Source organism: Falco naumanni, chromosome 18 (assembly GCF_017639655.2).
Source record: "Falco naumanni isolate bFalNau1 chromosome 18, bFalNau1.pat, whole genome shotgun sequence".
Taxonomy (NCBI): Eukaryota; Metazoa; Chordata; class Aves; order Falconiformes; family Falconidae; genus Falco; species Falco naumanni.
This window is the reverse complement of record NC_054071.1, coordinates 1,594,291-1,617,508: the sequence shown is the minus strand read 5'-3', so window position 1 is coordinate 1,617,508 and position 23,218 is coordinate 1,594,291. Positions and strand designations below refer to the sequence as shown.

Here is a 23,218-nt window from a genome sequence, read left to right as displayed (position 1 = left end):
CCCACGCAGCCGCAGGAGGGCAGCAGCTCCGCGCAGGGACAGCGGGGCTGAGCCGGGGAGCAAAGAGGCTTCACAACTTCTTTTAAAGCCAAGAAAAGTCCCCAGCTCCTGAGGCAGTGTCCCTACCTCCATCTCACCCTCACAAACACCATCACCTCTCGGTGAGAGCCGCACAGCTCTGGGGCAGGTGCCGTTCTCCCCATCTTTCCCGATGTGGGGCTGTGGTTCTCGTACAGCACCTTGCACGTCGCCCACGAGCTTGTTTTCTGCTGCTTGGTGCGTCTGTGTGTTGGATCATCTTGACCCAGGGTTGTGTCATTACTGTCCCCAACACCTGTCAGCTGGTGGGATGACAGCATCCCACGGTGCCAGGGAAACAGCCCTTCTCTCTTTTTTGCCCCCCAGCCTGTATTTTGGGTGCCTCAGTTTCCCCATCTCTGAGGAGGACCTCGGTATTGCAGGGAAACAAGAGGTTTATGAAACCCCTTTCAGGAGGTGCCCACAAGCAGGTCAAGGGACCTTCAGGAGGTCCCCACAAGTGGGGATGGTTCCCCTGCGGACCCGGCTCTTGTACTTGCTCAGTAAAGGAGCAATTTCTGAGGACCCAGAGGGGAAAAAACAAAACAAGTGAGAAGACAATCCAGTCCCAATGATCCGACCAAAAGCCAAACTTCCCTCCCCTTTGCGATGTCCAGGTTTATACCCAAACTGCAGGTTTCACTGGGTCCACTTCTTGGCTGGGTCCCATTCAGCTCCCAGCGCTGTCTCAGCAGAGATGTTCCCATCTGCACCCGTGCTCTGGGGAGGGGAGCTGAGGACCCACACTTTCATATCAGTACCTCTTTGCTCTCTTTCTCCTTAAATCCTTGAACTCAGTGGCAGCTCAGGCTGGGTTTAAAACCCCGTCTGCCTTTCATGCAAGAGTTAATAAGAGGAAGGAGTGAGCAAGGGTTTGCAATGAATTAAACCCCCGTGAAAGAGCCTATGGGAAAGAGCCTGTTACCAGCCCCAGGGCTGTAGGTCACCAGCGCTGTGTACTTGCTGCCAGCGTTTATTAGGTCCTTGTCTGAGCTGAGCGAGTAAAAAAAGCCAAGAGGAGCTGCAGGCAGAGCGGGCGGGGGCACTGCCTCACTAAAACTGAGTGATGAGCCAGCGCAGTTTCCTCCGGCCGGCCGCGCTCGTCATGTGTGTCATACACCCAGACTCATGATTCATCTCTCGGACTACTCAAAACCTCCAGCTGGCCCAGAGCTGCTCTCCATCGCTCACGGCGGGGCTGGTCCACGAAGCCCCCCACGTCCGGGGCTCGGAGGAGAAGATGGAAAAACTCTACATGACTCTGGGGGTCCTCATGCTCTGCGCTGCTGGCGGCTGGGGTAGGTTTATAGCCCGTAGCATTGTTGCTTGCTGAAAGCCAGGTCATTTAGTGATTACCTTGCCTGTTATTTCACAAAATCCCAGGACTTTCTGCATTCCCAGGGTCTGTGATTTCCCAGGAAAATCACTCGGAGGGGGAGCTGGCAGCCTGAAACTGCAGCGCGGCTCCCAAACCCAAAGCACCGCTCCAGCCGTTGGGTTTTGGCCGGGACGGGGCTGGGAGCATTTTTCCAAGATGTTACAGGGTCAAGACACGGTTTGGTGCGTTATTTGCACGCTGGGTGTGGCAAGTTCATATTCTCTTCTCTACCTACGTTGTGTTTGGCTCCGGGTACCGGTTTGTAATGGAACGACTGGGGTGTGACTTGTGCTCCGTCCCTCATCAACAGAAAATAGGCTGGGAGAGTTTGCAGGGCAGTAGCCACCGTGTCCGTGTCATTTTAAGGGCAGGGGGTGTATTTATGTCAGCGTTGCTGTCTTGTGTTATTTTTTTCTCATGCTGTTCCAGTGCTTTTCGTTAAAAACTCTGGTTTCTGACATCAGGTGACTTCAGGACAAATATGGTTTTTATTTAAAAAAAGATTTTCCAGTATCTGTAGTGTGGAGAAGCAGGCTAGAAGAGTGCTGCCTCCTCCCCAGGTGTGTTTCCGGGGGCTTAAAGTAAATCCTGCAACTGCAAACTGGTGTGGGGTTTTCAGGTCCTGATTTATCAATCAGTCCCATTGTTTTCAAGGCCAGACTCGAAGGGGGTTGGGGCAACGTTGTTCTGTCTAAAGAATTCCAGACTTCGGTGAATTCCCAGGAACAGCCTGAGGCTCCAATCTGCTGCCAGAGCGAGCTGTCATCAGTACAGGACATAGGATAACCCCTGGAAGAGCCTGAGTTTATAAAGTGGCAGTTTGGGGCTGTGCAAGTGATTTCTCTGGTGCCTGTCATCAGCTGAGCTCAGCTTGGGGCATCCCATCTCCGGGAAGATGTTGGCAGACAGGGAGAGGTTCAGAGAAAAGAGCCCCAGGATGGTGTGGGCAGACCAGCCAGAAAAGCCCAAATCCTTACCCCTGAGCCAAGCAGAAAGACCAGAGAGGATGTAAGTATGGTTTGTATGTTTATCGAGTTTTCTGAAATTTCTTTCTCAAGTTTTCTGCGCGCACATTCTTGCTCAAGTTGGCAGAGGGGGAAAAAACAAAGTGTATGGGTGGCTCCTCCAGTATGTAGAGGGGTTACTTAGAGTGCAGATTGGGGACTGAGTAATTTTCTCCAGCCAGGGAAGGGTAATGCTCAGCCACAGGCGTCTGGGGCAATTTAAGTGCATCATTTCACCTCACTTGGGGCCACAATGCCGCCCAGCCCCAGGCGGGTGGGTTCCATGCTGCCCAGTTTACCTCCCGTTTCCCTGTATTTCATGTGCTAGGGTTATTTAATTTTTTTAAAAAAGCCTGAGTTTTTAGGATCAGATCATTATATGAGACCAGCTGCTTTCATGGTAAAAAAATGCAGCTTTTGTACTGGGGTTTATTAGTTTTTATGGCTGGAAAAACAAGCCCCAGAAAATGAGGGGGGAAAAAGTAAAGAAAAAACACAGAATTTATTAGTTTAGGCTGTGCTGGGATCTTGTTAACGTGCTCACAGCCAGGCAGTGCCCTGAGTCTGGGAAGTGGTGCTGGGCACTCTCAGGGCCAAAACCTGAAGGGACTTAAGCTGCCCATCCTCCACCTGTGCTTTTGCCCTGCATCACCCCGGGGTCCCCGCTGCCCACCTCCCTCGCGACACCACAGCCCTGCCCCGGCCAGGCAAGCAAGTGCTGGAAATGCCAGAACAGAGAGATTTCCCCGCAGTGAGGGAGGGGGTGAAGCTGCCTGCTCGCGGCAGGACCAGCCACATGTTTGGATGGTGATAACTGCCCTGTGTTAATTACCACTGGCGCCCGGGGGATTTCGGCCCCTTCCCAGGGGGAAGGGATGGCCATGCTCCACCCGACCCCCAGTGTAGCGCAGCCAAGAATGGCTCTGGATGGTGCTGGAGGTTGGGGAAGGGTCCTCTACCCCCAGGCATGTGTCTTGGTTATGGAGAGATGGAGACCAAGGGGACCACAGGGCTGCGTGAGTCTGGGGCAGGTGCCGACCTGCAGGGACCCCCCAGGCAAAGCCAGATGTAAGGGCAGACCCCAGGGCGGCCTTGGACATGGCAGCATCCCTCTTGTGGACCCCCATGCTGCAGCCCTGTTAACCCCATGTGCTTCTCCCCAGCCATGCGGCCGCTGCTCTGCCCAGGCAGGACAGCCCAGCTTGTAGCCCTCGTTCCAAAATCAACCAGAAAATTGGGTTTACATCTCCAGCGTGGAGGGGGGACATCAGATCAAGGACCCATGAGCTGTGGGGTCGTAGCAGGAGGGCAGGAAAGGAAACCACCGGGGTCCAGGGGCTGTGCACAGGCAGGAGGTAATTTGTACCAGATGCTGGAGAGCAGATGAGCTCTCCAGCCCAAAGGGACAGTCCTGGGGCTCATTAGCCCCAGAGCTCAGGTTTCGCGGCACGAAGAGGCAAAAAGGAGGCAGCCAAGGGTTTGGCTGGCAGATATGAGCTTGGAAATCCCCCACATCATGTTTCAGTGCAGCCAGATCTTGCTGACAGCAGGGTTAGCACTGCACAAGGGAAACTGAGGCAGACAGCGGTTGAGTGACTTGGCTGAAGTCACAGCGCGTCTCGCATCCCGGATGCTGGTGTGAGCCCTGGGTCCTGTCCCTTTTCTGGGAGCATGGCTGGAGCACCCATGGGTGCCAGGGACCCTTGTCAGCGCCGCAGTTTGCCAGCAAGCTGGGTGCTGGGGCAGAGCCAGGTGACCAAACCATCCTACCGCAAGTTAAACCCACTGCAGAGGGAACAAACCTCAGCAAACCTGGCATTAAACTGGGCCAGGAGCACTGCTGGTGGTACCAGGTGCTATAACCCTGCCCCCAGCCACGGCGGCCGTGAGTCAGCAGCTGGACACGGCTGCTGCTGGGAGGGACGTGAGAGTGGAAAGCAATGAAACTCCTGGAACAGGGCTGGTGGCTACCTGGCACCTCTCCCCCCATCCCTGACCAGCGGCGCACGGTGCTGGTCCAGGTATCCAAGCATCAGGGCTCCCCAGCGACCTGCAGCTCTGGGGGCTGTTCCCATGCTCGGGCATGTGGCCCCAGGGTTGGCAGCTCTAAGAGTTTAATCCTAAGCATCTGGAGCTGCCAGGGCCTTCCCCGTCCCCAAGGGCTGGCAGGGTAATGCCTCCCCTGCTGTCCCTGGAGGGCTGAGCTGCTGCCAGCCATGCGGAACTGGCTCCCAGCTGCACGGCACGGTGCAAATCCAAGGCACGCGCCCCGGTGCTGGGCTGCAGCCACCGGCGCTTGGCAAGGCAGGAGGGATTTCACACGGACGCAGCGGGAGCAGGCGTGGGAAGCAGGAGCCGGTGCTGTTGGTGCCACTGCTGCTTTCTGAGAGCCCTTTGCCTTCCCACTGCCGAGCCCTGGCCATCCAGACCTGTCCACCCAAGGATGCGCTGTTGCTGCTAACACGTCGCTCAGTGTCCTGGTGCAGAAAGCACCAGAGATCAACCTGTTGCTCTTTTGGACGATGCTAAATTTCAAATCTTTCCCATCCTCGCATGCTACAGCCGGGTATTTTGGTGTAGAAAGAGAGATATGGGAGCAGATCCACCCCAAAGGTGGTGCTGAGCCAGCAGCTGGGCATTTAATTTAGTCCCCCTGCGTGAGACAAGCAAGGAGCGTGGGTGGCAGAGGTCTGATGGCACTGGCCCCAGGGGCATGTCCCCAAGCACGTCCCTTCAGGGCAGCCACAGCGTGTCCAGCTCAGCCTGTGACACCAGCCTTGTACAGACACACACACCTGTGACACGCTGCACACACAGCTGCCATGCACGCACGCACACACAGACACGCATGCACGCTCCCGCTCCCAGGCTGCATACCGGTGGGCATGAGCACATGACGCCATCGTTGTGGTTCTGCCCAGACCAGAAACCTGACGACATTGTCCCACTGTTTCCTTTCTGCTTTGTGTTGCGTTTCCTGCGGCCGGCTGCAGAAAACACTGCGCTTTCTGCTTGCAGCTGCCCAGGAGAGCCCTGGGCGGGGAGGGGGGGACACGGGGCAAAGGGGAGTCCCCAGCACCCGCTGCTCCACGCCAGCATCGCCCAGGCTCCCCAGGCTGCAGCGTTCCCCCAGCCAAGCAGGCACATGGCTGCGGTCTGCTCTACCCAGGGAATCCTAAACCTCTGCCAAGGCGCTTGTGCCCCAGGAGGGAGGAAGAGCTGAGGGTGACACCGCTGCGGCCGTGCCCCCCGCCGCTCGTCGCAGCGGGAACCGCAGAGCGGCACAGCCCTGGCTCTGCCGGAGGAGCTCCTTCTGCTCGGGCCAACGCTGGTGCTGCCCCAGGGCACCTGTGGGCATTTTGGGGCCCTTTAATCCCCACCACGGAGTCGCTGGCCTTCACGACTGGTGCCAACACGTGTCTTCCAAAGTCCCCTTGGCCGCTGCCCCGGACAGAGCCCAGCCTTTGCCCAGCGCATCGGCACAAAATGCCACCAGCGCGTCTCCGGACTCATGCCCTCTCCCTCCCCTCCCTTCCCTGGGTTTGAACCCGAGCCGAGATCACCCACTGAGTTTACCATCTGCACCAGGTGGCACTGACCCCCCCCGGGTCAGGGGCGGTGGGAAGCGGTGGCAGTACCCCACCTGCCTGGGGGGCTGCGGGTACACGCTGCACCCCTGGGAACGGCCCCCTCCCTGCTGCCCCAGGCTGTTTGCTGGGAGGCACAAGGGGAGATGTCTGCGCCCTCCCTGCCAGCGGTGGGGGCTTCACTCCAACACACGCACCATTGCAGGGATGGAGGGACCAGTAAGGAGCTGGCAGATAGGAACTGGTGCTCAGTCCTGGGCAGGATGAAGCCCAGCTGGTAGCAGGCTGGGGAGGTGGTTATAAAAGGGGCCAAGAGGCAGCACCTGGGGTCTGGGGCTGGGAAAGGGGTCGGAGTAGAGGGGCTGTGTCTGCTCCTAAAGGTGTTGGCTGAGCAGTGGGACTTCAGGGCATGTGAGCCCCGGTTCTGCAGGCTGTAACCGCTCTCTGTTTTGCTGTTTCAGGGGGTAACATCTGCACCACCCGCGGGGTGAACTCCTGCAAGCAGTGCCTGGCCGTGAGCCCCCTCTGCGCCTGGTGCTCTGCAGAGGTAAGAGCTGGGGGGCGGCTGAGGAAGGGCTGAAGCGGGTCCCCGAGCCGGACAGGGGGTGTGTAGGAAGGGATGAGCCTCTGGGTTGTGTGATGGGCGCTGATCCCTGCGTTACAGCCACAACCTCGGTCTCCATCTGTTCCCACTGTGTCTAAAAGCATTCCTGGGTGGCATCTGGCTCGGACCACAGCTCGAGACATGCATACATCACAGGGCTCGTGCTGCCTGCTCCTGCCTTGCTCTGAAAATCTGCCCCTCACCTGGGAGGTGGTGGGAGCCACGTCAAGGTGGCTGGGAAATGCTGATGTTTCAACTGGGAATTCACTTTGTCTTTCAAAAAATGTACATTTGAAAACTTAGTTTATTTTTGGTCTCCTTATTGAAAACCCATCGTGAAGCTCTGGCTAAAGGAGCTTAAATGTTAGAAGGACTGGAAAGGGAAGGAAGGCTAGAGGGAGGAAGAAAAATACTGATTAGAAGTTAGGGTTTGGGTTCAAAACCTTTTTTTTTTTTTTTTTTTTTTTTTTTTTATTGTAAAGGGAGGGAAAGGAAGACAAGGTGTCTAGTTTTGGTTACTGAGCTAAAGAGGATGTGAGAACTGAGTTGTGGTTCTGAAATCACCCTGTCTGGGTAGGTGGGAGCCTGGGGACATCTGCCACGCTCCCCTCCAAAAATGCAGCCCTGGGGGTTAGTCCTCTCCAAAAATGCAGCCCTGGGGGTTAGTCCATCAGGGAGGTAAAAGGAGGGAGTTTCCCGGCAGTGGGAGAGCAGCCCCAGGGCAGCGACTGGGGAGGTGAGGCTGGGATGGGGAGAGGTGATGAAACCTCCTCCTGGGCTTTGCGGCCAGAGCCCGTTCCCCCTCTGGCAAGGCTTTCCTTGTTTTCTGCTTCTCCATCCCTGAAGCTCTGCTTCCTCCAGCTGTGCCCGTGGTGCCCACTTGGACTAGGGAAAGAATGGGGGAAAGCGATCCAAGCTGGAAAACGCCGCTGGATCATGCCCGCGTGGCCTGATGCTTTGGGGTCAGCGTGTATCTGGAGGGGGTGCCTCCGCTTGCTGTGCCCAGCAGATAGCCGGGATCTCGGTGCGGATAAAGATGCTTGTGTGCCCCATCTTATCTCCGGCGGGGAGTGGCTGAAGGGTGATAAGGACCCTGCTCCCCTCTCCGGAGGGGAATGGCTGGCTGGGCTGGGCTCGTCCTTCCCAGCCTCTGCTCCTGGGCTGGGCTGGTGTCTTGACACTGCAGTGGGGGCTGTGATGAGCTTTTTTTTTTTTTTTTTTTTTTTCCTTCAGATCAGCAAAGGTTTCCAAAAAAGGAAATATTTCCAGTGCTGCTCAGAGCTGTGCTCATGGGCAGACGTGACAAGCAGCGAGGGAGCCGTCCCGCTGCCAGCAAGCGGCCCCCAGAGAGCCGGGCTGTGCAAGCTCTGCTCAGCAACTCTGCCTCCAACATCTGGACCACATTGTCTTAATTTAGCAAATGAGGGCTTTTTCTGTGGGCTTGTTTAATTTCCCTGGAGTGGGGGAGGTCTCTGATACTGTGCCCCCCCCTCCCCTTTTTTTTTTTAAAGGGACAGTGCCTTTATTTGTGCTTCTGCTCCCACTGCAGCCCTTGCTGAGCAGCGTGGCCTTCCCGAGGACCAGGGGTTATCAGCCACTCCTGCTCCGTCCTGGGTTTGGATGGACGGATTTCATTGTGGCTTCTTGCGATCACTGACCCCACCGAGTGCTTCTCAGAAACTTTGACCACTCTTACCCACAAATAGATGTGCCCATCCACTCGCTTTTCCTTTTGGAAAAAGTCAGCTGAACCTTAACACTGAGAGGTGGCTCTAAAATCCCTTTGGAGACTATCATGACGTCTTCCAGGGTCTCACCCAACTGAAATGTCACCCGCTGTGGTTCCCTTGGAGGAAAGGTGGAGGCAAGGCTGGACCAGGCTTTGATTTTAGAGAAGCTGCTGGAAGGTTTTAGCTTCATCTGCAGAGACATCTCTCTTTGGGTGCTCCCAGGAGCTCTCCTGCAGAGAAGCTGATGCTGCGTGTGGTTGAAAACAGAGAAGCTGTGGGGATGCATGAGTTCCCGCTGCCTCCCTGCCCAGCAGCAAGGGAGCTGGGGGATGGAGCTGGCTCTGCCAGCCCCCTGCCTGACCCTGCCCTCGCTCACGGGGTCTGGAGGCAGCCACCAGGGGATAAAATCATCAGCTTTCCCATCCTGGAGCTGGGGAGTATCCCTGCAAAGGGCTGTGGGGTGGCTTTTGACAGCGGGGTGGGGATATCCACACACCCCCCCGCCCCCCCCCCGCAGCATCTCTGCGGTGGGGAGCTGGTGCTGGCGGGGCTGCGCTGGCAGGGAAGTGGGGTTTGTGGCATGTGTGGCAGTGGACGAAGTCCCTGCGCTCGGAGTTTGTCACCAGCAAGCCTGGGCTGCCTCTGGGTTGTCCTACCTGGGGCTGTGTCCCAGTTGCTGAGTCAGCACGACTGCGGAGACTGGGGTAAAATACAGGCTGGGGGCTGCGAGGGCCTCGTGGCCAAATGCCCCTTTGATGCCACAATAACTTTTTCCTTTGTCTTTTGCAGTAGTTTTGTGGCTGGGGCGGCTCCTGTGACTCCCGAGTCAATTGTAATATTTAGGGCTCCAGGGAAAGGAGAAGGATGCAGCCCTGGGGTTAAATACCTTCCCCATGGGAATCCCACAGCAGGAATGATGCTGCTGATCCCAGAAGGTGCTGCGTGCCCTTTTGGGTCCTGGAAGTTCCCCAGGATCTCCAGGTATTGCCCAAGAGCCCAGCACCACAGTTAAAAACGTGTCTGCCCAGCCCTCTTTTTCACCCGCGTGTTTTCCCAGTGATTTCCCTGCCTGGGACAGGAATGTAGGTGATGATTGATGGGATCTGGAGTAAATCAGGCACCTCTTCCCGCAGCAGGGAGCCCCGCGGGGCGGGCGCGTGCAGTGGAGCTAATTTGGAGGGATGACTTGTCCTCTTCGCCCACGGCATGCTGTCCAGGCGGAGAGGGTGGGAGCAGGGGGCCGCGGGGGAGAACACGCCTGCTGATGTATTTTCTGGCTATCACTTGGCCACCACTTCCAGAGGGCTGTAGGCCAACCAGGGCCTCTGACACTGTTTGCATTTTTCTACTTGTTTCTGTCAAACACACACATTTGCTCCGGGGTTCAGCCAGCCGGGAGCTGGGGGAGATGATGGCCTGGATGGGGAGCCGCTCCGGTGCTGGGGGGCTGCGGCATCGGGATCCAGCTTCCCAGGAGCCCGGAGGGAGCTGAACCAGCCCCAGCAGGACCTGTGCCACCTCCCTTCGCTGCAGGGAAAGGCTGTGCTGGTCATCTGCTGCGGGACTGTGAATGTAGAAAGTTTTAGGCTGGGGGAGGGAAATGGAGAAACCTTCTGGAGGCGAGGGTGGCTGCTGCCTGGCCGGGAATGTACAGCAGCAGATCCTGGCAGTGTTGGGCTGGGAAAGAAATTCTTCCCATATTTGTCTTCATGAGAAACCAAAAGGACGGGAGCCCTTCTGACTGTGCCGCGATAAGGGCGAGAAGCCGGGAGCTTTCTAGGAAAGGAAGGACGGGGCCGGAGCCCCACCGTGACTCCACGCTTTGGGCTTCCTGCCCCTGATGGGCACTTGACGGCTGCTCCTGCAGCCCCGTTGCCTTTTTGCTCCTTTTTTGGTTCTCCTCTCCCCCAGCCAGCTCATCCGGCAGGAAGCTGGAGAGCTGCAGATAAGCCTGACCCGTTCCTGGGCAGGAACCGAGCGCCATTCCCTGCGATGGGCTCACCCGCAGCGGGCTTTGCCCTGCTCGCAGCAGGACTTCTAAGGGAACGTGATGAGAAAATGGAGGGAAAAGGTGCCTTGCCTTTTGCCAAAGTTTAGAAAACAACAAAAAAAAGTCCCCGGGCTCTGCCCCTCACCCCCAGCCTGCCATCTTCACATCCCGCCTCACCCAATTCGACCATCCCACATAGACGCGCTTTCCTTTTAGCTTTGCCAAACCCCAAAGCTGAGGTTCCAGCTGCCGGGAGTCAGGATGGGGTTCGGCAGGGGTATGTTATCCATCGCTCCTTGGTGGAGGTGCTGAGCTCTGCCGCAGAGCACAACAGACCAGAACCTTCTCTGAACCCCAGCAGGACTTGTTGGTCCTGGATCCCCTCTGCCTGCAACCTCCTTTGAGGAGAGACCATGGGCCCCCAAAAGCCTCTTATCCTGCTCTTGCGTTAGCTGTGATAAAGCTGGGGGTCTCTCCTTAACCCTGGGGGGACCTGGGTCCTGACCGTGTCCCTCTCCTGCAGGTCATGTTGCAGTCGTCCCCTCGCTGTGACCTGCGTGCCAACCTCCTGCAAAACGGCTGCGGGCAGGGCTACATCGAGTTCCCCACCAGCAGCGTAACCATCCTGGAGGACCGACCCCTCAGCAACAAGGGCTCGGGGGGCTCCACCACCACCCAGATGAGCCCCCAGAAAATACAGCTGAACCTGCGGCCGGGTAAGACCCCCCAGCTGCTGTGGGAGCGGGAGATGTAGTGGGAAATAACCCAAAGGCTCAAGCAACGAATGAGCCATCGCTATGGCCATGGCTAGAGCTGTCTTGTGTCCGTCAAGGGCAAGGCCAAGCTGGGGGCTGCACCGACCCTCCAGGCGCATCCCTGGTGGGCAGCTAGGCTGGCTGCAAGCTGTTCTCTGCTGTTCAGTCTCTCGGATCAATCCTGTGTATCCTGAGGGGCAGGGCAGGATGCAACTTCAACAAGAAGCTTCTTTTATAAAGCCCTTTAGATGTCAGCTACTGCTGCTGCGCTCCGAACGCCTCGGTGGAGGTCAGCTCGTCTCATAAGCCGTGGAGCAGCTGGCAGGGTTGGAATACCAACAGGTCGCTGTAATTTCCCAGGCTCATTTCAGCCAGGCAAACTGGAGCCAACTGACTGTTACGGTTGTTTGCCAGCGCTGAGGAGTTTCAAACCGTGCCAGGCAGGAGGCAAAACTAACAAACGCCACTTGCCCAAGGTTACAAAACTGGTTTGGGGAACACGGAGTGAGTGATACCATCGCCCTGCTCTGCCCTGCGAGTAGCCCACCCCCAGCCTTCCACTCGCCGATGGCTCTTCCAGGCTCAGCAGGAACAATTCTGGTTCCTTGTGCTCAGTCAAGCCCTGGGGCCAGGTACTGGTGGCCGATAGCACGTGGCACGCTGTGTTCATCCCTGGGCCTGGCCAAGAGTCCTGTCCCACCTGAATGACGGCAGTCTGAAGTGTCCCAATGCAATGGGGACATCCGATGCCATGGGGACATGTGGCTGCTCAGTGGCCCTTGCTCTGTTCAGGTCTAAAGCTGTGGCAGGAGGCGGGAGGTGTGCTGCTCTGGAGAGGAACGGAGGCAGGGTGCAATGCCCTGAGTCTCTGTTCCTTGGATGCAGAAGAAGACACCCCACCCACCCCCAGCCTGATACCATCTCTGCCCAGCCAAGGCTTAGCGTAAGTCATCTGCCTTGACTCATGAATCAAGACCAAACGCTGGAGGATGTAAGCAGGACAAGTCACAGCCCACGTTCCACAAACTTGGAGTCCTCGTGATTTTAGCTCAACAAGGAGGAAAGATGCTGTCTGAGCACACAGCTGGGACCCCTGCCTGTGTGGTGGTGCTCCTGGAAGGGGACGGAGGCTCTCGACTTTCTCCATCCTGAAAGTCAGAAGGCGACACACCAGTTTAGAAGGGAATATGAAAACATTAACAATTTAAGCCCAATTAAAGCTTTTTTCCTCAACATTTGAGGTGTTCTGAGAAAGCTGCAGCTGTGCCCCAGTTTACATTTCAAAGAAGCTGTTTCAAAGAGCAGCAAGAAAGAACCTTCGTGTTTTTTAAAAGGCAGAATGAAAACGTCAACCCAAAGCATTTTTAGCTTTTTTGGGTTTTTTAAGTGCAAAAGTCATCAAAACTGGCCTGTTCCCCAGAAGGTTTTGTCTAAGGAGGTTTTTGTTTCATTGGAAAATGTTTCACTAACAATTTCCCAGAAGAAGCTGGGAGGAGCCAAGAGGAAAGGGAAGGAACAGGGATGGGGGAGGCCCTGGGAGGTGCCTGGAGTTCCTTGGGAGCTCGGAGAAGTCCGAAGCAGCCAGGCAGCCCCTGGCAATCCCTGCAGACCTGCTGCCCACCTGCCGGGTGTTTCACCCTCTCTATCCAACCGTGTTGGTCACACTGTTCGTGCAGGGCACCCTGGGGGTCAGCTCGGAGAGGGAGGATCTGCTGACAGCCTGGCCACCACAGGTCTGGAGAACAGGACCCAAACGCCACATTCACATCTCCAAGGGGTGCATGGCACACCTCCCACCAGCACCCTGCCCTGAGGGCCTTACCCCTGGGTCTGTTTAACTGTGGTGTTCTCCTTCCAGCAGCTTCAAGCCACCTCCTTGGCTCCTGCTGACCCCACAGGCTTTCTCCCTAGCCCTGTGGTGAGCCCCCGTGGCTCCTCCCGGGAGCCGATCTCTCACCCCGCTGCCTTGTCACATTACAGATGACTCCCAGACCTTTCGTGTCCAAGTGCGTCAAGTGGAAGACTACCCCGTGGACATCTACTACCTGATGGACCTGTCCAACTCCATGAAGGACGATCTGAGGAACATCCAGAATCTGGGCACAAACCTGGCCAGCGAGATGCGCAAGCTTACCAGCAACCTCCGCATCGGCTTTGGGGCCTTTGTGGACAAGCCTATTTCCCCCTACATGTATATCTCTCCTCCACAAGCCATCACAAACCCTTGCTATGAGTAAGTTCCAGGCTGAGGAAGTCCTCTAAGGGCCAGAAATTAATGGGACATCACTGGAACGTGGCTGGAGATCCATACCAATGGATTTCAGCAGGGAGCTGGGCGCCTTCTTTTGGGCAGGGTTTAAACCTGGTTGTGATGCACGTTCTGCTGGCACAGGGAGCAACAGCAGGTCTAAACTAAAAGTATCGTTGTCACTGAAAAGCTTTTAAGGGAACAATTGGGTTTACACCATTTTTTCAGGAGAGATGTAGAGGGTCAAAGAAAGGGACTCCTAAAAACCTCAGCAGGACAGAGGCTGGGAGCTGACCTGGGCCCAGCATCTCTAGAACATGTGGCTGGTTTTTAAAAGGTCCTTCACCAGCCTCCGGCTGTGTCCTCAGGCTCCTGGGGTGGTTGGGTGCCTCCAACGCATCCTGGATGGGACCACGGGATGCGAGATGGGTGCAGGGCAGGGATGGGAGCTGGAAGAGCCCTGTGAGCATCACACCCTGACTGCTTTTCTCCTGCAGGATTGGGGAAACCTGCCTGCCCATGTTTGGCTACAAACACGTCCTGTCGCTCACGGACGAGGTGACCCGCTTCAATGAGGAGGTGCGGAAGCAGAGTGTCTCACGGAACCGTGACGCGCCCGAGGGCGGCTTCGATGCCATCATCCAGGCCACCGTGTGCGACGTAAGGGGCAAGAAGATCTGGCTGGGGCCAGGAGAGGGTCATCAGGCTGGGCCTGATGGGTTGGCAGAGACCACCCAACCCCACCAGGACCAGGACCATAATAAGCCCTGTGGAGCTGCTGTGGGGCTCAGATCTGGAGAGCGTGAACATCTCAACTAGGACATTTCTAGACCAATAGCCAAGGCAAGGGAAGAGCAGGGCCCATAGGTGGTCCTGGGGGGAGAGAGGAGCAGGTGATCCCACGTCAGCCCTGCGGTAACCAGCCCAGAAGGGACATCATCTCCTGTGCCTGCACCTTGGTTTTGCTGGAAATGGGAGGGGTCGCATCCCCCAGTCATTAGCCACCTTGATTAACACTCTAGCAAATTAAAACCTGTCTTTCACCTGTACCAGCAGCCCATGCCCACCTGCCAGGCTCCACAGCCCACCCCACAACCCCAGCACTTCCCTGGGAGGGCGACTGCCCTCGCTTCCCTCTGCAGCGGCAGGCTGGTCCCTGTGGCCAAGCCGTGACCCGAGGTGGCAGCGAAGATGGTCGTGGGGCGCTGGCACGTAGGGCTGCCCTCAGTGCGTGCTGCCGCACAACTGGGAGCTGCCTTTCGCTGCAGGAGAAAATTGGCTGGAGGAACGATGCTTCCCACCTACTGGTCTTCACCACGGATGCCAAGACCCACATCGCGCTGGATGGCAGGCTGGCCGGCATCGTGCAGCCCAATGATGCCCAGTGCCACATCAACAAGGATAATTTCTACTCTGCCTCCACCACGCTGGTAAATGCTGACCCCTGTGTGGGGCTGTGGAGCCCAGAGCTCCTGTTGAGGATCCCCGTGGGATGGGAAAGGTGGTCCAGCTGTGGTTGGAGAGCGTGATGGGGACCAGGGTGGTTGGGGGTGCATGTTCCTAGGGTATAGCTTCTCCTCTTCCCCAGGACTATCCCTCTCTGGGTCTGATGACTGAGAAACTCTCACAGAAGAACATCAACTTGATCTTTGCTGTGACAGACACAGTTGTTGGCCTCTACCAGGTAAGAGCTGCTATGCAAAGCCACCTTCTTGGCGGGCTGGTGGGTCCTGAGGAGCACCCTTTGCGGCTGGCCTTGGGTGGCCAGACGTAGCTTGGTGGTGTCCTGCCCTATCAAAGCTCCCTGGGAAGTTCCCGTGTGCCCGGACAGGGTTTGGCCCAGCAGTGGCACATTCACCCATCACAAGCAGCCCACGCTTATGATATTTCTCCAGAACTACAGCGAGCTGATCCCAGGCACAACCGTGGGCACCTTGTCCAGAGACTCCAGCAATGTCCTGCAGCTCATAGTGGACTCCTACGGGGTGAGTGTGCAGTGCGATGGCCCCACAGCCACTTTCTCCCTCCCAAAATAACCACTGCTTCACACTGCAAACAGCCCAGACAGATCTGGCAGCTCCCCCAACCCCGAGCATCCTCCCTGCACCAGCTGTGAGCATCTGCCTCCACCCCCGCGTGCGGGGACCCTGGGGAAGGGCGATCACTGTGCTCGCTGCCCCTTCTATCCTCGAAGGCATTTCCCTGGGGGGGATGACGTAGCTGAGTCCTGAGAAAGACTCGGGGCACTTGGCTGCTTTCCCCTCTGCGTGAGAACATCGCTGGGGTGCTCGGGGGGACCCCTCCCAGGACCGAGCCCTGCCCAGCCTGTGCTGTCATCTTCATTGTTCCTCTCTCCTCCCCTAGAAAATCCGCTCCAAGGTGGAGCTGGAGGTGCGTGACCTCCCCGAAGAGCTGTCCCTGGCCTTCAACGCAACCTGCCTCAACGACGAGGTCATCCCTGGGCTCAAGTCCTGCGTGGGGCTCAAGATCGGGGACACGGTGAGGATCCAGCTCGTGGGATTGGTTTTTCTCCCCCTCCACGCAGCAGTGCTGCCAGCTCATCTGACACTTCCCTCCAGCACCCACTGGGTGACACGAGCCCTGTAACCTCTGCAGTGCAGAGAGGGGCCCAGCTGGGTGGGTGCAAGGGGGAAAATGCTTTTTTGAGCCTGCTGGATGCAGACTCTGTGGTCCTCTAGCTCAGTCTCACCGCTGGCCACAGTGCATGGGATTTAGCTGTGGCAGGCAGGTGCCTGGGGCAGCTTCGAAAAGCCCCAAGAGGGCTTTTTGCCTTTGTAGCCAAATGGTGGGTCCCATTTCTGGGCTCCTAAAGCTTGGGGACGGAGTGGAGCAGGTACCCCAATACCATGCTGGCGGTACTGACACCCCGATGCACCCTCTTGCCTTCCAGGTGAGCTTCAGCATCGAGGCCAAGGTGCGGGGCTGCCCACGGGAGCGGCAGAAATCCTTCACCATCAAACCCGTGGGCTTCAAGGACAGCCTGACGGTGATGGTGAACTTCAGCTGCGACTGCTACTGCGAGGGCCAAGCCGAAGCCAACAGCTCGTCCTGCAGCCGAGGCAACGGCACGCTGGAGTGCGGCGTGTGCCGCTGCAACCCCGGGCGCCTGGGCTCGCACTGCGAGTGCTCGGAGGAGGAGTACAACCCCTCGCAGCAGGACAACTGCAGCCCCCGGCCAGGCCAGCCCCTCTGCAGCCAGCGCGGCGAGTGCATCTGCGGGCAGTGCGTGTGCCACAGCAGCGATTTCGGGAAGGTGACGGGCAAGTACTGCGAATGCGACGACTTCTCCTGCGTCCGCTTCAAGGGCCAAATGTGCTCAGGTGAGTGCTGGGATCCGGGCGCTTGCACTGCCCGAGCTCACGGAGGAGGACGACACCGACACCCGGCTCCTCTGGGGCTTGTCCCATGCGTTGTCCCCACCTCCAGCTCCCTCGCTGGAGCAGCCCTGGGTCTGGAGCGATGCCAGGGGAATGACTCCCTTTTTGGCAGCTGGTGTCACCTCCCGTGCCTGATAGCTGTTGGGGGGGTGATGGGCCAGAGGGTTAAAAAGCAGACCTCTGTCCCTACTCGGGCTCGGGAGTCCCTGAGTGGGCTGGGGGGCAGCCAAGGAAGCAGCCCCGGGGTGCACGGGGCAGGGACCCTGCTCACATTGCAGCCCCCCGCACGTCAGAGGCGTTGCTCTGCAGGAGGAAACCCCAGGATGGAGGGAGAAGGCTGGGGAGAGGCAACTTCTCTCCTCCACCCAGGTCTTGAAGGCTCCCTGTTGGAAAAAGCATTGGGGAAGTAGATCCTCCCCCTTCGCTGGCTTGAAGCCTGTCTGCTCCTGAATATTCATCTCTTCCACCTGCTGCCAGGCGCCCTGGCTGCTGCTGCTCTCAGCACCGGGGAGAGGAGCGGGTCCCTGAGTATTTCTCCCACACCAGGGGCTGGGGAAGGAGCCCCTCTCTGCGAAACACCCGTCCCAAAGCATTTTCTTACGTCCTGATGTGCCAGGGTCTCTTCACCATCAGGAAATCCCCACCCAGGGTTTCTCCCACCAGTAAGCACCGAAGGCCTGAGTGAACCCCAGGGCTCTGCCCCATCTCCTGGCTTTTTTAGAGGATGTGGGAGAGGATGTGGGAGGGGTGGCAGCGCCTGAGACTGAGACATGAAGCGGTGGCATGTCCCGTCCAGGAGCAGAGCATCCCAAGTGTGATTCAAGGGGGGAATGACAGAGGGGTACCCCCTCCCTTTCCTGTCCCCAGCCTCCCTCCGTGAGCCCAGGTGAGGCAGCTGCTAACACAGTGCCAGAAAAGCCACCCCTTTCCTGCTGCAAGCCCCCAGATCCTCAAGAAAACATCAGTGCCCAAAGCTGATCCCACTCTGCTGGAGCCCAGGGCTGGGGATATGAAACCTGCTGGCCAGATGACCAGGTTCCTGCTCCCCAACATCCCCAAATCGAGTTTTTGGGGACCCCACCTGCCCCTCAGCCCAGTTCCTGGCTCAGGGCTGCTCTGTGCCGCTGGGATTGATCCCTTGTCTTAACAGCCTGCTGAGAACGGCGCCGGGAACTGGGGTTTTTCCCAGCTCCAAACAGTCCGTGTCCTCGATGCCCCTGGGGAGCCGGGACCTCCCCCTGCTCCCGCTGCCTGTTTGCACAAGGCCTGGGCAGGAGGGATGAAGGGCGATGATGAAGCACTGCCTCCAGCCTGGGCGAGCTGTTAATTAACCTGATCTGTCTGACCCCGTTGGCATCCATCCCATCCCACGGAGCCACTTCTCCCCAGCCTCCCCGTCTGTTTCCATGCCCCGTCACCCGGTGCGGCACCGTTTTCCTGTGACTCAGCCCTAGTTCCTCATTAACGGGGTTACACATTAATTTCTCATGCTGGTGCCTCCGAGGCCGTGGTGGGTTGGTGCCCAGCTGATGCCTCGCCAGGAGCAGCATTCCCGATGCACCCCGGTGCGGTCGGGGATGGGGATGGGTTGGCACGTGCCAGCTCCGTGGTGTTTCCTCCGTTTACCGTGTCTTGTCTTTGAGCAGGAATCAGCCCAAATAGCTCCAGGCTTTGGCAGGATTTGAGCACGTCTGTCTGTCTGTCTGTCTGATTAAACCAGTCTCGGCGAGTGTGCAGAGCTTGTCGGGCTTTTCCCAGCAATCAGCTTCCCCTGCCTGGTCTGGGACTGGGAAACGAGTGGGATTTGGGGGGTTTGACCAGATGTTCTGACTCAATCTAAAGTTAAAAGCCGAAGTTTGCTCAGAGATGCATCTGATGGAGCATCTCCAGCTGTTGCAGCCAACCTGCCAGAGCTGGGGCAGCTCAGCCTGAAATCTGACAGGTTTTTTTCTTGTTTGGGTGGGATACGAGGAGTGCTGGGGACACAGTGAAGGTTGAGGTTTGATGTGAGTTTTGTGCGCGCCACCCCAGGGCGGTGGAAAGGGGCTGTCCTGGGCAGCCGGTCCGCTTTGCCGTGCCGACGGAGCTGGAGCTGCCACTCCGGGTGCACGGGTATCCCAGATGGGTGACTGCTAATGGGATCTGTGGGGACACACGAGGGTTCTGATGCCTTCTGTGTTGTCCCCAGGCCACGGGCAGTGCAGCTGCGGTGACTGTCTGTGTGACTCGGACTGGACCGGTGACTACTGCAACTGCACCACCCGCACCGACACGTGCATGTCCAGCAACGGGCTGGTGTGCAGCGGCCACGGCTCCTGCGTCTGCGGCAAGTGCGACTGCACCCAGCCTGGATCCTATGGTGACACCTGCGAGAAGTGTCCCACGTGCCCGGACGCCTGCACCATCAAAAAGTGAGAGCGAGCAGAGAGCTGGGACAGGTCATACCCCATGGGGCAGCCGGCAGAGAGCTGGGATGGGTCATACACCACCAGGGAGCCGGCAGCAGGGGCTCTCACCAGCTGCAGCCCGGCTTGGTTGGGATTGCAGCGATTTCCGCAGCCTCAGACCGAAAGGTATGATGCTTCCCTGGGGAGAGCACGGGGGAGCTCACGGTACCTCCCTCCTCTTCCTCAGGGATTGCGTGGAGTGCAAGAAGTTTGAGCGGGGAACGCTGGCGCAGCAGCAGTCCTGCAGCCGCATGTGCCGCGACGAGATCGAGACGGTGCAGCAGCTGGGTAAGAGAGAGGAGACCCAACCCCCTGCCTGAAAGCGTGGAAATCCAGGGGGCTGCGTATGCCCTCAGCTTTCCCTCCGCATGTGCATCCCCCTGGCACGGGGGGCTCTGAGCCTCTCGCTCTGGCAGGTGACAGGGGCAAGGATGCCGTGAACTGCACCTACAAGGACGAGGACGACTGCGTGGTGCGGTTCCAGTACTACGAGGACGCCAGCGGCAAGTCCATCCTCTACGTTATCGAGGAGCCTGGTAAGACCCAGCTGCTGTGGTCGGGCTGGGGGGTGCAGAGCGTGCCGTGCTGGCTTTCTGCGCTGAATGGGAGGGTTCTGAGCGCCCTTCATAGCTCCCACCCCAGCCAGGCTCACGGGGTGCTGCGGTGGGGGGCTGAGAGGGGTTACAGAGCCGCTTTGTTCCCTGCTCCGTGCCACCGGGGCTGTGATTTCCTGCCTCTGTCTCACATTTCCCCACCACCTTGCTCACTTATTTCACCCCCACAGTGAGGCCAAGGACGGGGGCTCAACCTTCCCACCACCCTGATCCCGTTTTTGACTCCATGGGTGTGATTTTTCTCGAGAAGCAGGGAAGAGCTGGCTCCTGCTAGCCACACCGCGGCTGCATCCCAGGGCTGGGATACAGCAGCCCCCTGCCACGCAGAGCAGCCCCCGGGGTCTCCGGCGACCTCCAGGTCTGATTTCCAGCTGAGCCAGGGGCTGTGTGGCTACAGATCCTTGGAAAGCAGAGCCAGGAGGGCAGCTGCCAGCTCTCCTTACAACCGCCTGCCCCCGGCAGGGCTGCAGCCCACCCTCCGCAGCCCCTGTGCCGGCAGAGGGGAGGCAGGCAGGGGCCGGGGCAGCTGCTGGGGTTTGCACCAGATCTCGCCACCCCGGTTTGGCAGCGCGGTGTTGACACACATCCAGGAAGCGGGGGCGATGCGGGGTGTCAGCCGGGCTGGTGGCTTGGGGATGACTTGGTCACTGATGTCATCCTCTGCCATGGGTGTGAGCGGTGATGCCCCAGCTTGGCACCCCAGCAACCCCTCGGGCTGCTCCAGCCTCGGGTGCAGACCCTCACCCTACAGACAGGAGTCCTGCACGTGCACCCCACGGGTGGGACCCTCCGTTACAGAGCCTGCTGTGTTCAGGGCTGGAGGCTCCTGCTCCTTAACAGGGCAGGATGAAGCCCTCCTGAGACCAGAGGAGCTCCATGTACCCATGGCCAGGCAGCCCCAGAGCTGCTTTTAATTGTCCAAGGGGTGCTGAGCCCTCCCAACCCTGCCCTCCTCCCTCCTCCAGACTGCCCAAAGGGGCCAGACGTCCTGGTGGTCCTGCTCTCCGTGATGGGTGCCATCCTGCTCATCGGCCTCACCGCCCTGCTCATCTGGAAGCTCCTCATCACCATCCACGACCGCCGGGAATTCGCCCGTTTCGAGGAGGAGAAGGCCAGGGCCAAGTGGGACACGGTGAGGGGCAGCGGGCTGGGTGTGCTGGGCAGGAGCCCCTGAATCCCGTGGGCTGAGTGGATCCAGATCCCGGTGCTCCCAGCAGGAGAGCCCAGCTGCTGTCTGTGGTCCCAGGGCGTAGTCCTCGGGGACCTGCTTGCCCCATCCCTCCCTGGAGCATGGCACAGTGTCACAGGCAGGACACGGGGTGACACTGCCAGCCTGGACACCCCTTCCCCAAGCCCGCAGCGGTCCCAGGGGCTGTGCATAGGTGACAGCAGATGTTCCAGATGATTTTCTCACCTCCAGCACATCCCAAACGTTTGTCACCAGTGTGACCCTCTTACTCACTGCCCACACCAGCCTTTCCATCCCGTGGGCGAGGCGGAAGGTCCCTCCTGCCACGGGGTGCTGGAAGGGCTGAGGCACCCCGAGCACAAGGGAAGGGGCTGGGGCAGCACCGGTGCCTGCGCCCCCCCTCCCCCCTCTCCAGAGGGAAGGGAAAGAGCCACTCCATCCCACCCCACCGGGAGGCCTCCTGAGCTCCTGCTGCCTCACCTCTCCTCCGCAGCAGCTTTTCCTTGCTCTCCCCCATGAAACCTAATGGAGAGCCACTAAACTGCACGGCCAGAGCCTCGAGTGGAGACGTGGATCCACCACTCGATGCTGAAATGGTGCCTCAGTTTCCCCAGCTGTAAAGCAGAACGAATGCTGATGCCAAGCGCAAAGTGATGATGTTCTTGTTCCTTCTTCTTCCAGGGCCACAACCCTCTATACAAGGAGGCTACGTCTACCTTCACCAACATCACGTACCGCGGGAACATGTAAGGATGCCACATCCAGCGCCGGCTGTGGGATCAGCCAAGGATCCACAGGACCTTCTGGAGTCCAGTTTACAGAAGAGCTTGCGTGCGTCTGCGTGTGTGAGTGTGTCTGCGTGTAATTTAACAATCCCTCGACCGCCTCCGAAGCCCTGTTGTCCGTCACCCCACTGTAACTGCAGCGACGTGCTTCCTGCAGCAAACCTCTCATCCTTACCTCGGCGGGTCGCCCCGCAGGAGCTGGCGGCCCCTCCATACACTGAACACGGAGAAATGGGACTTTCTCTGCCTGGCGAGTCTGTGAAGGGTTAGGTGCTCATTGGGCCAAGTGGATTTCGGGAGCGGCTGCTCGAACCGTGCGTGGCCCGTGTCCCCTCGTGCCCTGGACAGCTGTGGTCCCCCAGGAGCCATCTCCCCGGGGACAGGGCAGCTACGCTGGCTGCCCGCAGGCAGGAGCCATCGCATGGCTTGGTGGGTTGAGGACACCGCTCAAGCGACACGGCAGCCTCTTGCTTCTTACAGCCAAATGCTTCTGGTGCTGCTGCGGCCCGGGACGGTGAAAAGCAGTGCCCCAGCATCACGGCGCCCTTCCTTGTTCCCTCCACCTGCACTCTGCACCACCGGCCAACTCTATGTAGCGTCAGCTGTGCTGGTCCCAGCTGCAGCCTGGCTCAGCCCCTGGGATGGTGCTGAGCACCCCGTGTCCCGCTCTGCTGTCCCCACACCACAGAGCACATGGATGTGCAGGCAGCAGCCTCGGGAGGGCCATGATGCCTGTGACCCCGTGAGCCTGGCCACCTCTCTCCCTTTTCTGTGCTTTTTGGGCTGCGTAACTGCACCACGCTTGGTTTTCTGTGTGGCTCAGGGTTCCAGAAGAGCAGGCAGGGTTCGAGCCCTGTCCTGCTGCCTGGGGCTGTGCATCACCCATGGTTTGTCCTGGGGGGCGAAACAAAGAAACGCTGCTGCCTGATCCCTGCCCAGGCCAGATCGTGGTGGCTTTATTCCCCTCAATCCCACCAAAAAGCAACAGAGACCTTGTGCCCGGCACGGGGCTGGCCCCAGCAGCGTGTTGGCTGAGCTGGCGGTGGCCGTGTGTCCCCATTCCCTGGCTGGCCTGTCCCCAGCAGTAGGGGCAGGGGCTGGCTGCAGGCAGCAGCGGCTGGTGCTGGGGGGGGGGGCTGGGGCTGAGCCCCAGCGCGGGGGCGTTGGGTGGGCAGCACCAGCACAGCAGCGGTTCACACCACGAAAATAAAAATAAAATGAAAAAACCTCAAACTAGTAACGGTGTCAGTGTCCACACAAGCAATCTGTGCCCAGGCTTCCCCCCCCGGGGGCAGCCCCTGGCTCCCCAGCAGGGCTCGGGGGGCTGCTCTGGGCCGGGGGGAGCTGAGGGACAGCGGAGCCAGCGCAAGCAGGGCTGAGGCCACCCCAGGGGGGTCTCTGCTCTGTTACT

The 23,218-nt window shown here is 58.7% G+C and overlaps 1 protein-coding gene across 2 annotated transcripts; it reads left to right on the top strand.

Annotated features, from left to right (window-relative positions):
- Nucleotides 1-1,043: 1,043 nt before the first annotated feature.
- ITGB3 (integrin subunit beta 3) lies at nucleotides 1,044-21,868 on the top strand. Of its 2 annotated transcripts, none has more exons than XM_040617581.1 (15): nucleotides 1,044-1,376; nucleotides 6,509-6,594; nucleotides 10,895-11,087; nucleotides 13,107-13,359; nucleotides 13,872-14,034; nucleotides 14,643-14,804; nucleotides 14,963-15,058; nucleotides 15,270-15,359; nucleotides 15,739-15,873; nucleotides 16,286-16,715; nucleotides 18,961-19,183; nucleotides 19,407-19,507; nucleotides 19,636-19,755; nucleotides 20,799-20,965; nucleotides 21,704-21,868. In XM_040617581.1, the coding sequence occupies exons 1-15, from the start codon at nucleotides 1,319-1,321 to the stop codon at nucleotides 21,770-21,772; spliced, it is 2,346 nt and encodes a 781-aa protein (XP_040473515.1). In that variant the 5' UTR covers nucleotides 1,044-1,318; the 3' UTR covers nucleotides 21,773-21,868. The 2 variants fall into 2 exon arrangements, with proteins under 2 accessions (XP_040473515.1, XP_040473516.1); XM_040617582.1 differs by lacking the exon at nucleotides 1,044-1,376 and adding an exon at nucleotides 2,250-2,464.
- Nucleotides 21,869-23,218: the final 1,350 nt, after the last annotated feature.

Bases quoted from the DNA above. Each gene is read 5' to 3' on its own strand.
- ITGB3 (XM_040617581.1), top strand. From the start codon at position 1,319: ATGGAAAAACTCTACATGACTCTGGGGGTCCTCATGCTCTGCGCTGCT. The intron at 11,088-13,106 runs GTAAGACCCCCC...GTCACATTACAG, and splicing joins ACAGCTGAACCTGCGGCCGG to ATGACTCCCAGACCTTTCGT. The intron at 19,184-19,406 runs GTGAGAGCGAGC...CCTCTTCCTCAG, and splicing joins GACGCCTGCACCATCAAAAA to GGATTGCGTGGAGTGCAAGA.